Source organism: Acinonyx jubatus, chromosome B4, assembly GCF_027475565.1.
Source record: "Acinonyx jubatus isolate Ajub_Pintada_27869175 chromosome B4, VMU_Ajub_asm_v1.0, whole genome shotgun sequence".
NCBI classification, from domain to species: domain Eukaryota; kingdom Metazoa; phylum Chordata; class Mammalia; order Carnivora; family Felidae; genus Acinonyx; species Acinonyx jubatus.
Window position 1 is genome coordinate 45,235,639 of NC_069387.1, and position 14,738 is coordinate 45,250,376.

At 41.9% G+C, this 14,738-nt stretch overlaps 2 protein-coding genes across 3 annotated transcripts in view; one reads left to right on the top strand and one right to left on the bottom strand.

The window, feature by feature from the left end:
* Positions 1-7,046, bottom strand: part of LRP6 (LDL receptor related protein 6) — a 175,917-nt gene extending 168,871 nt beyond the window's left edge. Inside the window, exon 1 of one of the 2 annotated variants that reach the window (XM_027035576.2) lies at positions 6,706-7,046. In XM_027035576.2, coding sequence (XP_026891377.1) covers positions 6,706-6,760 — 55 coding nt within the window. In that variant the 5' untranslated portion in view covers positions 6,761-7,046. The remainder of the gene's footprint in view (positions 1-6,705) is intronic. The other variant, XM_027035577.2, reaches the window with a different exon arrangement.
* The window catches only part of LOC113592969 (uncharacterized), a 209,131-nt gene that overhangs the window by 158,110 nt on the left and 36,283 nt on the right, over positions 1-14,738 (top strand). The window contains exons 4-5 of the mRNA XM_053199618.1: positions 6,713-8,958; positions 13,089-13,226. Of these exons, the coding sequence (XP_053055593.1) occupies positions 6,713-7,610 (898 nt within the window). The 3' untranslated portion in view covers positions 7,611-8,958; positions 13,089-13,226. The remainder of the gene's footprint in view (positions 1-6,712; positions 8,959-13,088; positions 13,227-14,738) is intronic.

A 14,738-nucleotide genomic window follows, 5' to 3' on the forward strand; every position in this document is an offset into this window, starting at 1 on the left:
ACTAATAAATTTTTTCAGCTAAAAATATGATTTCACTTTGTATCCCCAATCTCCTGGCCCTGCCAAGCAAGGTATCACAGAAACAAAAATTAGCAAGTTACATTACAGCTAAGAGGATCACAGCATTAAAGCACCACTAATTTTCAACAAACAGAGCCCAGGCACATCTGAATGTCTTGAACTTTTTGTGAAGATAGTCAACTGCCACAAATAAACAGTTGAGAAACAAAGTGTGTGCTAATAATATCAAATTAACACTGTTTTCCTCTAATTTTAAATTAGTAATTTCAAGGGCAAATATCCTATTCTTAGGTCACCTAGTCTATGTATTTGACTATGTAATTTCAAAGTTATTCACATGGAGCAGAGTTCTATTCATTAAGGTGAGGCTCATTTTACAGAAAACACATAAAAACTCTCATATGAAGAATAAAACATGGGGGCACCTGGGTGGCTCAGTTAAGCGTCTACCTTGGGCTCAGGTCATGATCTCATGGTTCATGAGTTCGAGCCCTACGATGGGCTCTCTGCTGATCCGTGCAGAGTCCACTTTGGATCCTCTGTCCCCCTTTCTCTCTGCCCCTCCCCACCTCGTGTGTGTGCACACACGTTTTCTCTCAAAAATAAATAAAATATACTACTTTTAAAAAAAGAGTAAAACATATAATGCAAGGCTCATTTTACAGAAGACACATTAAAAACTTTCATATGAAGAGTGAAACATGCAATGCTGGAAGTTGGTATAGCATTTACCCATCCTGCAGGGAGAAGTTCATCAACTGAATAATTTTAACTGTTATAACAAAATAATAGAATAAAAAAATTTTCTCAGGGCACCTGGGTGGCTCAGTCAGCTAAGCAGCCAACTCTTGATTTCAGCTCAGATCATGATCTCATGGTTTCTGAGTTCAAGCCCCACATCTGGCTCTGCACTGACAGCACGGAGGCTGCTTGGGATTCTCTCTCTCCCTCTCTTCTGCCTCTCCCCTGCCTATGCTCTACCTCTCTTTCTCTCAAAAGAAATAAACATTTTTAAAATTTTTTCTCAATTAGACAATGTTTTGATAAAATCATTCTGCCCATACTAAACTCTTAAACAAGTAAATAAGTATCACGATCAACTGCACTATTTATCCTCTGGTTTATCTATAATACTCACCTAAAATAGTGTTAAATAAAGCTTCAATCCTTTAGAAGGTAAAGTAAACTTAATAGTGACCATCTTAGTTATATAAAATAAAACATAACATATCAGAAGTGGGGAGCCTGGCTGGCTCAGACAGAGGAGCATGCAACTCTTGATGTCAAGGTCAAGAGTTTGAGTCCCACGTTGGGGGTACAGAATACTTAAAAAAATAAATAAAAACTTAAAAAAGAAAATATCAGGGGCACCTGGGTGGCTCAGTCGGTTAAGCGTCCAACTTCGGCTCAGGTCATGATCTCACAGTTTATGGGTTCAAGCTCCAATCAGGCTCTGTGCTGACAGCTCAGAGCCTGGAGCCTGTTTCAGATTCTGTGTCTCCCTCTCTCTCTGCCCCTCCCCTGTTCATGCTCTGTCTCTGTCTCAAGAATAAACATTAAAAAAAAATTTTTTTTAATAAAAAAAGACAATATCGGAAATAAAGGTATTTCATGGAGTTTTTGTTTCAGTTGTAGAAGAGTCAAAAAGTTCAAAAACCACTGGCCTAAAATTATTGGCTCCTAAAACAGTGCCTGGCACTTAAATGTTTTACTAGTCTTTCCTGAGCATTAATGTTTCTTTTAATTTAGCCATCTTAATATTAGTAGCCATTTATTCAAAGTCTACTACTGACTGTGCACCATACTCTCCCTTTGCAAATATTATCCCATCAGTTCTCATAGAAATCTTGTAAGATATTACCTCTACTTAACAGGAGAGGAAACTAAAGCTAAGTAACTTGTCCAAGACTACATAAAGTAGTAGAATATCTGAATTTAATTTATCCACAAAGCCTATATCTTCCTGCCCCTCTTTATAATCTTCTCTAAATATAACTTGCAATGAAGTTTCCATGATGAAATTAAAATTTCAAGAGTATCTACAATGACCTAAACAGGTTATTGTGTTACTTGTTTTTCCAACATGTTCAAATTATAAACTCACGTAAAACATTTTCATTTATATACCCTCCACAGAGTCTTATTTGATATTCAAAAAAGAGTCCTTTCTGATAGCCAAAGCATGTATAACTATACGGAAAGAATATTTCAGTTCAGCAAATGGAAAAACCTCCAATTAAAGCAAAACAGAGGCGCCTGGGTGGCTCAGTTGGTTAAGCGTCCAACTCTAGACTTCAGCTCAGGTCATCATCTCATGGATCATGAATTCAAGCCCCACAGTGGGCTCTGCACTAACAGCACAGAGCCTACTTGGGATTGTCTCTCTCTCTCTCTCTCTCTCTCTCTCTCTCTCTGTCTGTTTCTCTGCCCCTCCCTTGCTCATGAATGCACACTCTCTCTCTCCAAATAAATAAATGAATAAACTTTAAAAAAAAAAAAGGCAAAACAAAGAAGTCGCTGAAAAACCAAACCAATGGGAAAAGTCTGTTAGGCCTCATAATAACAAAGAGCTGAAATCTTACTCGTACCCAATCAAATTATTCCTTAGCCAGATAAGCAAACCTAAAGCCAAGTAACTAGGAATGAAAGTATCACATTTAACTATATGAAATTACCATCAAGTATCAATCACATCAGGGGTGCTTGGGTGGCTCAGTCGGTTAAGCATCAGCTCTTGACTTCAGCTCAGGTCATGATCTCACCGTTTGTGGGTTCAAGCCCTACACTGGGCTCTGCACTGGCAGTGCAAAGCCTACTTGGGATTCTCTCTTTCCCTCTCTCTCTGCCCCTCCCCTGCTCATGTGCACGTGCAATCTCTCTCTCTCAAAATAAATTTTTAAAAAGTATCAATCATGTTAATCAACCTAATGCTCAAAGGGTCATCCAGTCCAGCCCTCTCCAGGTGTGTTGCTTAGATCGAAGATTCACCAGAATGTTAAAAAAATTTATGGAAAAAATATTCCCAAGTTTGGGAAATAGTTAAACAAAATTAAAATTGGTCTCTTCACGTTCTCTCAGAGATCTTAACATTTTAATATGAATTATGCATCTCTGTATACCTAATGAAAATAAGGTATACAGAGATTAAGTGACTTACCCAAGGTCACGACACAGCTAGCTAATGGCAAACTTAGAATGAGAACTTAATTCTCCTGATTCCCACTCCAAAATTCACTCTACCTCCTCAAGATTTTGTTCCACTTGATATTAAAGCAAATGCTTTTCCAAGTACCACTTCTACAAAATATAAGATAGAAAACACTAGTGGCTTGTTTGTACAGTATTTACCACCATCCCACAAAAACTAATAATATTTTCTAAAAAACTAAGTAGCAAAAAATTTTTATGAAACAACAAAGCCTCCTCAACATAAGTTGGGACATAGTATTTACAGATTATACACACAATGGTATTCCAAAATTTATAAAAATCTTATAAAAATATTTGCTCTAAGGGCACCTGGGTGGCTCAGTCGGTTAAGTGTCCGACTTCAGCTCAGGTGATGATCTCACGGTTTGTGAGTTCAAGCCCCACAATGGGCTCTGTGCTGACAGCTCGGAGCCTGGAGCCTGTTTCAGATTCTGTGTGTCTCTCTCTCTCTGCCCCTCCCCTGCTCATGCTCTCGCTCTCCCTCTGTCTCAAAAATAAATACATATTTAAATATATATATATATATTTGCTCTAGAAAATTGGAGATATAATCTTTTCTAATCAGTACCTGGATGGAACCAAGAGAACAGTAAGGATGGCAACCGAGATTGTGAGGTCCATTAGAACAGGGACATGGCTATTTTGCTCACCACTATACCATCAGAGCCTGATATACAGTAGGCAGGTATTCCCATACATATTTGCTAAAAGAATGAACAATAAATCCCTACTATTAATAAATCCCTACCAATAAATCCCTACCATCCTTCCACTGTTAATTAGCTATAGGAGCTTAATCAGATCATAATCTGTTTGATTCTGAGTATCCTCACTTGCAAATTAAGCAGTTAGACCAGAATGATCAAAATCTCTTCTGGCCACAAGAATTTGTAAATCTTACACAAATTAAGTCTCAAATTCCTGGCATTTGAGAATATGTCCACAATAAAAAATTATAACAAAAAATAACATTAGCAAATCACTTGATATTCATCATTTCACTTAATATGCCTGTTAAACATGCAAATTAGGTCAGTATTACTATTTACATTTTACAGGTAAAGAAACTGAGACCCAGAGAAACTGACTGACTAGACCAGAATCACAAGGTTATTAAACAGAGAAGCACAGACTTTGAACCCAAGATTTTAGTGCTGAAATCCCCAAATCTTTCCATTACACTTTGTCCTCAGATGATAGGGGTTAGGGATGCAGCCCAGACGATGACCGCATTATTCCCTGGCTTTCAGCTATTGACTTAACAGCGCTACAGGACAAAAGGTCTCCCGAACTCTCTCATCAACCCATCATCCCAATATTAACTCCTCATAACAATTCCTCTACAGAAAAAATTATCTTAACGCGACAAGTTAATCACATTTTTCTCCTCAGAGTCCAAGGTCAACTAATGCCACTATTATAACACAGAATGACATTATCAAGGAATGAAAAAAACCTAAATTATGAATGAAAATCTTTCACATCAAAAGACTATTTTTTAGTTCAAATAATATGTACTCACAGTTAAGCACTGATAAATTCAAAGACCACCTTATACTATCATTATGCTACACTGAAAATGAGAGGTCCACTTTTGGAAATTTGCTGGTAGAAATGAGGCAGTTTAAACTATTAACTCTTTTAGGTCTTGTTACATAACACCATACTTCAAATTAATACTTCAAGTACAATTTCTCTGAAGTCCAGTAACGAACAAACCCAACTCTAGACTCAAACTTGGTGTTAAACAAATGGCATTTATGTCACACCCTTACCCTCCAAGAAATACAGCCAGGCAACCAGAAGCATCCCCAGGTTATGGACTTAGATTTCCCGAGGACTTTAACCAACCAGCTGACTCTCATATTTAACTACTAACTTTCTGTCTTAAAATATATGCATATTCTTAGGTCAAATATGTTTCTCACAACTAGAGCAAGATCCCCTTTCAACAAAGACTATACGATGATGAAATAAACATATACTTATTAAGCCTTTCAAGTACACAACACTGTATTAAATTCTCTGCCAAGACAATTAAGCAAGCACTGTCTTTCTGGGGGTGACATGCGAAAATAGTTTGGAATATGCTGACAGTGAGTCATAATTATTAAGTATAAGTAGATATAACATGCAAACGTAATAATCCTGCAAGAGTAACTACAGAAAAAAAAAAAATTCCTCCTACTCAAAAAAAAAAAAAAGAAAAAAAGTCAATCACATTCATCCAACACAAATATACACACACAGAAGGCATCTTGGGTTCATTTGCACAAGATCATGAGTTACCATCGTGCCCTGTAAACTTTAGCAAGTTATGGAGGCTTAACAAAAGTTTAGTTTGTTAAATGAAGAGCTAAAAATCTCCATGGACTCAAGAGGTCTTATACCTGAAAAGAATTTGCCATGAACACGTGAGAATTTTAACAAAACCAAAGCCACAGCCACTGCATCGATCCACACGTAAATTCCTCTGCTGGTAAATGCTCAATAGCAAGACTCATCACCACTTCCACACGGATAAGTTTGAGAAGAGCTGTTGAAATCTTGCGGGCCAATCAAAAACCTTAGTGAACTGTCACAAAATAAAAGTCACGGCGTATGTGACAGCTTTACAGGGCAATTCAAAAAACCACAGGGCCGTCGAATTTATGCGATTTTCGGAGCAAAATACCTAGAATAGCTCACGTTTTTTACCAAAGTGCCAAGCAGTCCCCCAGGGGAGCGCAGCAAACGATAACTTAGGTCCCAGGACAGGCTCCTCTTCACACAAGGATGACTTTCCTATTCAGTGCCAACTGTACACTTGCAGGCTCCGAAAATAGGGGCAAGTCCTGAATACCAGGGGTTACAAGGGCAACGCTTCTATTTTATTATGGGCTGAAGCTCAGAAGATTCCCAGTGCTGAAACGCTCGACCTATAACCTCGGAGTCACTTTCCAACTGTGCTCTCACCCAGGATCATTAGATCCCCAACGGAAGCCAATTATTAGTAGTAACAAGGCCTGGAAAAATAGTAAGAAGGCTCTAAAAGTTCACCGTAAGAGACACAGAAAAGGTGGGGGCTTCCAGAGAGAAGACCAACGTTAAAGCATCTTCGGCTCCAACATTTTAAAAGCCAAAATCCATACAAAGACCCTCCTCCCGGATGACTCCCGGCAGAAAGGGACAAGCAGACCCTCAGTCACTGCGATAGAATGGAGCTCCAGGGGTTCACCTACACAAGCAGCCCGGATGAGGCTCTTCTGTGTCCAGGGAAGGTCCGGAACCCCAGGAAGGGGTCTGCATTGTGGCCAGGCGGAGCGCACAGCCCCTTCTCCCGGGCCCCTTTCTCTCTCCTTCCCCACGACCAGGCCTCTCCTGGCTCCTCTTCCCCTTCTCCTCCCTCCCTCCCCCTCCCCCCAGACACACACAAAACAAGGCCACCTCCCCCCCAAATCCCACCAACTTTCCCGCTCCCCCCCCCTTTCCCACCTCTCAGGAGCGCACAGAAACTGCAGGCCAGGAGGCTCCTCAGGACGGCCCCCATCTTCCCTTCTCGCGTTCTCTTCTCTCACCGGCGAGGGGCGGCCAGAAAAGGGGGAGGCGAGGAGCCGGGGCGGCCGCCGCAGCGGCAGGTCTGCACGCTCATGCTTCCCAGCTTTCCAGAGAGAGAAGAAAGAAAGGGGCACGTCAAGGCTCCGCGCGCGCCGCCGCCGCCGTCCTCTCTACCGCGCCGCTCTGCCGGGGGCTCGCGCGACGCCAGCGTCTGCTTCCATCCCGCCGCCTCCTCCCCCGGCGCCCCGCTTCCCCCGCGCAGTTCCTCATTCAGCCTCTTCCTCTCACGCAGCGGCGCAGGGATACCGCGGTCCCGCCGCCGCCACGGGTCGCCGCGAAGGTCTCCCTGCGCGCGGGCGAGCCCCTCCCTCGGCGCCGCCTCCCGAGCAGCTGCGGGAGAAGGTGGGGGGCCGCGCGCACGGCTTCTGCTTGGAGACCCCGGGAGATCTGCCAGGCGAGCAGTGGCGAGCTGGAGGGAAAAGGCCTCCCGCCGGCGCATTCCTATGGGATTCTTTCCTGGGTCGGCCGCTGCGGCCCTCCCCGCGGAGGGCGTGAAGCGACGTCGAACAACATCGGCCCGGCGTGGTCGGGACTACTTTCTGCGGCTCGGCCGGGCCGCCGCCTGCTCCGCTCTTTGTGCGGTCGCCGCCGGCCGAGCCAGGTGGAGGTCCCGGCACACGCTGCCTGACACCTGGGCTGGGGACGCGGGAGGCGGCGGGCCGGCTGCGGAGCTTCAGGCCGTGCGCGGGGAGCCGCGCGGGGCCCAGCACAGGGTGACGAGTTCAATCTTGGGGCTTGGAAATGGGTTTACGCTTTTCTCTGTTAAAGAAAATAAAGATTAATGCTGCTTACACCAGCTAAACGTGATACGGGGAGATGTCCAAACGCCAACTCAGAACAGAGATTTTTATTTTCTCGTGGCTTTCCAGAATTACAGACCATCCCCAGAATTAGGTCCCACAAGGACTAAAGATTTCTAATCGGCCAGGTAAAATTCCAGGATAAATGCGTCAGCACCTAAGACAGAGCAAAGGGACAATTGGTAAGGACTGCGCTTGGGATTTTACGAGTTGCATTTATAGATAAATCTTTGCCATTTTTTTGATCAGCTCGCAGCTTGAGGAGAAAAAGATTCACCAGAATCTCAGCCTGGTTTTGCACAGCGTCTGCTGCTTTTGATGCTTCCCGGTGGAACAGCCCAAACATCCACCCCGTAAAAAGAAGTGGCAACTTCAGCTGAGGAGGCAACTCCAGCCAGAGTTAACCATAATGGAGCCATCAGGTGAATTCCGTACGGCTGTCACAGGCCCTTACCTGGAGGCAGACGGGCGAGCAAGTGGAGGAACTTCCACCATGTTACTTATACAAAAATTTCTCCTTAACTGCAAGACCTCCTGCGGGTGCCTGAAACCATGGATAGCACCCAGCCCTACATATACCGGTTTTACCTATGCATATGTACCTGAGTTAAAGTTTAACTTATCAATTAGGCACACGAAGAGATTAACAACAATAACTAACCATAAAATAGATCAATTACAGCAATATACTGTAATAAAAGTTTTGTGACTGTGGCCTGTCTCTCAAACTATCTTTCCTGTACTCACTCTTCATGTGATGATGTGAAATGATAAAATGTCTACACGAAAGATGAAGTGAAGTGAAATGATGCAGGCATTGGGACGTAGCCTTAGGCTACTATTGACTTTTGACAACAGTCAGAAGAAGAATGATCTGCTTCCCATCGTGGTTGGCTGCGGGGAACCACTGCAAGCAAAAACCTCTGATAAGGGGGCACTACTGTACCTCAGTGACATTGGAGTTCACTGAGGGTTTGCACGCACATTATCGTATTGGCACTAGCCTGGAGTGAGGCAGGATTTGTTACTTATTATCCTCATTGCACCGAGGAGGAAAATGAGGGGTTCAATGACTTCGCCAAGGCCACTCAAGTAGTCAACAGCAGGACCCAAACCCAGCCCAGGTCTTTCAACTTCAGACACTGCTTCTTCCAAGAAATATGTGCTGAACTAAGTGATACAGGTCTGTAAACAGACAGAGGGCAGAAACAGTCAAATCACTTTCTCCTAAATTCACCTGAAGAAAGTCTAGTCACCACTGATTTAAATTACCTTCTTCCAAGAACCATGTCAAGACTGCAAATTTGGCCTACTGGCCTCCTCAAAACAGGTACCTGTGAACCAGGTTTTTCAGCAATAGCCTAGAAAATGTATTACTGTGAAGCTAGTGAGGCTGTGGAAACACCATAATGTAGTGGAGAAGAGAAGGCATGAGCTTTGGATCCAAACCCTACCAGTTACAAGATGTAACTAGTCAAAGATGTACGTGATGTACAAAACCCACTGCACCTCAGTTTTCTCGTCTGTAACATGGGGATGATACCTCCTTCAGGCTTGTAGTAAGGATTAAATTAAATAGTATATTGGGGTGCCTGGGTGGCCCAGTCGATTAAGCGTGTCCAACTTTGGCTCAGGTCCTGATCTTGTGATTCGTTGGTTGGAGCCCCGTGTCAGGCTCTGTGCTGACAGCTTAGAGCCTGGAGCTTCCTTGCTTCATATTCTGTGTCTCCCTCTCTCTGCTTCTCCCCTGCTCATTCTCTCTCCCTCCCTCTCTCTCTCTTCCAAAAATAAATAAACATTAAAAATTTTTTTAAATATATCTAAACTATATTGATAAATAATATATCAGTATATAATAGGTGCTCAATAAATAATCATTTCCTTTCTCAACCTCAAGGTGAGAAAGGTGTCATAATATGACCATATTATGGTGTTATAATAACTTGGAATCCTTGGAACATAATAGAAGAGAGGGAAAAATCACATGCTCAAAATGCTTATCACAGGATTATTTATAATTGGAGGTAGACAACTGTGAAGCTGATGAAAATTAACCTTCACTTAAATTAAGTGACAATTAAGCTTCACTTTCACAGGCCCCTTCCAGACCCCGGGAGGGTCCCTAACAATGTATTCACAAAGTTTGCAAAAGTAAGGCTTTTTTGTATTCTTTTACTGAAAACGTCTCTCAAAATTGTATAAATTTCAAGTTCCATAAAACCTGGATCTGTTCCTATTTATAATAGGAAACTGAGTACAACCTAAGTTTCTATAGCCATCATCCTAAGTAGAGAGAGGAAGTATCATACAATGTTGAAAAGTGATGGTTCAGATGACTACACAACAGTGCTGGAAAATGTTTACAGTTAGTTAAACTTAAAAACGTGAAAGTGCACGTATGTCTTCATTACAACCATGTAAAATATAAATATAAAAACAAGCATATAGTATAAATATACTTCCTTATTTACCACATATTAGAAAAAAAGACCAAAAGTAAATAGTAACTGCATTAAAACAGGCATTAGGATGGTAAAGTAATATGAGATTTTTTTTTACTTTTTATTTCTTAAATTTCCATTAATATATTCTTCTGTTTTTCCAATTTTTTAAGAGGTACTTAAGTGAAAAATCTATGTAGCTTAAGGTTAAGCCCTAGCCTGGACATCATTCTTACTACTTAACTAATTTATTTTTACATTCATTCATGAATAATGCCTATTAAATATTCGATGCAGGTCACTGTGTTATGTGTTGGGGATGCAAAAATGAGACTAATCATGGCTCCTACCCTCCAAAAGCTTACAACTGTGTTTAGAAACACTAATTGATAAAACAAATAATTTAAATGTTAAAATTGCTATGGTGTAGGTGTGCAGAATATCAATAAGGAACTTGAGTGTTTGTCTGCCTGCACCATTTAAAAAAAGGAAAATAACCTGAGAGCTTAAGCCTGAAATTTAAGTCGGAGTCTGTCAGGCCAACAAGACTGACAAGGAATTCCAAGCAGAAGGGTAGCAGGTGCAAAGGCACTGAATTATTAGAGAGCTTGGCATGTTGGAGATTTGAAAGTAGATCCATATAGCTGAAGCATAGGGTGCTTTTAGAGAATGTCAGAAAATGAGGCAGGCCGTTAAGTAGATATTGGATAAATAAATTGATTTTTAAGTCATGCTTAGTCATTTAGATTTTAGCCTGTTGACAGTGTGGAGTTTGAAGCATTTTTCTCATGGTAGAGAATTGATTTACGTGTTAAATAATATCTCTGACTGCAGTGTGCATAATAGAAGGGAGGCAAGGCAAAAAGTAGGAAGACCAAGGAGGAAGTTATTTTTAGCCCCTGAAAGAGATGGTCAGGCCAATAACCCAGGGGATTGAAGAGATCATGGATTTGAGGAATATGGGGTAGAAACCGCAGGGCTTGGGAACCTATCCGATGTGAATTGAGAGAGAGAGAGAGAGAGAGAGAGAGAGAGAGAGAGAGAGAGAGAAGAAGTCAGGGTGAATTTCCAGGTTTCTAAGTTATGCACCCGAGTGAATGAGAGTCTCGTTTACTAAGAAAAGAAATGCCTAAGGAGGATTTCAGAAGAGGTGATGATAAGTTCAACAATGGGTCTTTTGTATTGGCCCTACCTGTAAAACTTCCAGCTGGAGATATACAGTACACAGTTTTGATGTAGAAGTTTGGACTCAGGAGAGGAGCGGAAAATATAGCTATTCAGTGATGATTGTGGAACTTATACACCACACAATCCAGGAATGTGCTGTAGAATAGTAAATAGTTATTACCACAATTTTCTGGAGGATGACAGTTAGACATCTGCAGGAAGGGAGGGCATTTTCATAGTTCAGGTGAAGTGAACTTGGGGCCACCTCACTGGTGGGCTGAGGGTAGAGGTTACAGCTGAAGCCATAAACTTACCTAAGGGGAGAAGAGAGCACTCGTTGTGGCTAGAAAAGTGAGCCAGAGCAGATCCATGTGGAATACAAGTATCTAGGAATGAATAGAAAAAGAGAAGCTAGAGACATAAACCGAAAGGGGGAAGGTGGAAAACTGGTTGAAGAGTTGCGGTGAGAGAAGGTGCGGTCAATAATGGCGAATACAGGGTATGGTGGAGACAGTCTGCTCTGAGAAGCACTGAAACAAGGCTGCTGTGACTTATAATTTCCAAAAAGGTCATTGATGGGAGCATACATTATGCCAACATTTTAGGAAAGCAATCTAGGAGTAAAATATACACAACTTTTATTTTATTTTTTTATTAGGGAGGGGAGGGGTGTACATGGGGGAGGGGCAGAGAGAGAGAGAGGAAGAGAGAATCTTAAGCAGGCTTTACACCAAGCAAGGAGCCTGATGCCAGGACTCTATCTCAGGACCATGAGATCATGACCTGTGCCAAAATAAAGTCGATGCTTAACCCACTGAGCCAACCAGGTAGCCCGTTATACACACCTTTTTAAAAAAAAATTTTTTTTATTTATTTTGCATGTGAGAGAGAAAGATAAAACACACGAGTAGTGGAGGGACAGAGAGGGAGAATCCCAAGCAGGCTCTGCACCTGTAGCACAGTGTTCTCAGCAAGGCCCAAACTCACAAAACTGTGAGATCATGACCTGAGCCAAAATCAAGAGTCCGGCACTTAACTGACTGGGCCACTCAGGTGCCTCCCCCCAATATCCACCTCTTTTAAAATAGAATCCCACCTCTTAGAATTTATCCGCAGGAACAAAATTTATAGAGACATAGATATTTAGTAAAACATTGTAATATAAAATGAACAAAACAAACAAGCCTACAAATATGGTAGTTTTATATGGTTCAATCTAATAAGAAAAAAAAAACCTGAATGCATTCAATAGGGAATAGTTGAAACAATGGTCTATCCTTACTGTGGAATACTATACAGCTGTTAAAAAGAATTGTGTAGATTTAGATGTATCGATTTGGAAGTGTAGCCTTGATATACTGTTAATTGAAGAACAAGTTAGAGAACAATATGTTCTGTGTGATGGAATTGTTTAGAAGGGAAGAAGAGAGAGGGAGGATACAGGATGAATTGGCCTTGGACGGGGGGAGGAGGAGAACCACCACTTCCGGATGCAAGAGAACGAGGAGACCTATCAAAAGCTGCTGAAGTTCCAACTCCCTTTTTCCACCCCTACTTTCACAGGCTGCTTCCAGAGGCTCTGGGAGGGACCATGACCATGATATAACATAGTCATATGTTTTTATAAAATTTTCCAGGGTAAATTTTTTTGAATTCTTTTTTTTTTTAATTCCTCCTTTTCCAGTTGCATGTGCTCAGGTACCACAAAACCCGAATCTGCCCCTTGTAACTATAGGTTTGGGGGCAATGGGATAACAGAGACAAATATTTGAAAGAGTTTACATTTGATGGCCTTTATTTGCTTAATACAGTAGTCCCCCCTTATCTAAAGTTTCACTTTCCCTGGTTTCAGTTACCCACAGCCAACCACAGTCCCTGTCATCAGAAGATCAAGACTAGTAGTCTAATGTTATGGTACAATGTTACTCACCTCACTTCATCTCATCTCATCATGGGAGCATTTTAGCATCTCGTCATCACAAGCAGAAGGGTGAGTATAGTACAATACGATATTTGGGGAGACGGAGACCACATTCACAGAACTTTTATTACACTATATTGTTATAATTGTTCCATTTTTTTAAGTAAGCTCTGTGCCCAACACGGGGCTTGAACTCATGACCCTGAGATCGAGATCGTATGCCCCACAGAGCCAGGCAGGCACCCCTGTTCTATTATTAGTTACTGTTGTTGATCTCTTACTGCACCTAATTTATAAGTTAAGCTTTTATGTTTAGGAAGAAACATGGTTTCAGGCACCCTCAGAGGGATTGGAATGTGTACCCCATGGGTAAGGGGAGACCACTGTATTCAAAAAGCAAAGTTTGGTGTGCCTGGGTGGCTCAGTCAGTTGAGTATCCGACTCAGTTTTGGCTTGGGTCGTGATCCCAGGGTCGTGGGAACAAGCCCCATGTCATGCTTCACGCTGCTTGGGACTTTCTCTCTCTCCCTCTGCCCCTCTCCCCTTCTCCCCTCTCTAAAATAAAAAAATAAATAAATAATTTTTTTAAAAAAGCAAAGTTAATCTATTCAGAGTGAAGTAAGAAAGAATACAGCGTGGGCTTCAGAAATGTGAAAAGATGTAGAAGAGTTGCTGCTGGAAATGGAAGAGGGAAGTGACAAAGGACGTGTTGCAAGGTTTCCTGACATCGGACAGGGTGTGACTGCAGCTGCTCACCATAAATTTGGGGGATACCATAAGAGTACCTTACCTCTATTTTTCCATCTTTGAATGGGATTTAATAGTCATTCCTAGCTACAGAATAAGAGTATTGCATGAGATGCCTAAATATAGTTATAATTTGAAAAGAAGTATACTTTGTTCCTAATAATATTTGTTTCTTATTTCATCAGTGGCCATATAACCCCCCAGTAAAACCTAATAAAACTTTTTAATGATCAATAAATGAAAACACTGTGCACTAAAGTACTCAGGTTAGTCCCAGCAGAATTAAAGGACGCCTACAGCAGAGGACACTCTGTCGCAGGGACTCGGATGTCGACGGAGCAAAGAGGAGGGGTCCATGCAGGGAAAGGGATGATAGAGGGAGCGGAATATTGGTTACATACAGAGGGATTAATCAAAAAGTAAATACCTTAAGAATAATAGAAGCTGGCTTTCTGTTGGAGGACGGAGTCACAAATAGAAGGCAGATATATCGATGTCAATGTCAATGAAAGTGATGGAGTGGGGAAATCCAGGGGCCTGTCTCTTCCCATAAATACTGCAAAAAAAAAAAAAAAAACACTGGCAAAAACTCTCAGAGTCAACTTTATCAGAGCTCTACAAGACAGTGAAAGGTTTACAGCAACCAAGCAAATGCTTAGTCAAGAGAATGAGCACTGAGGGGCACCTGGGTGGCTCAGTCAGTTAAGCATCTGACTCTTGATTTTGGCTTAGGACATGATCTCACGGTTCGTGAAATAGAGCCCTGTGTCAGGCTGTGCACTGACAGTGCAGAGCCTGCTTGAGATTCTCCCTCTCTCTCTGCCCCTCCCCTGC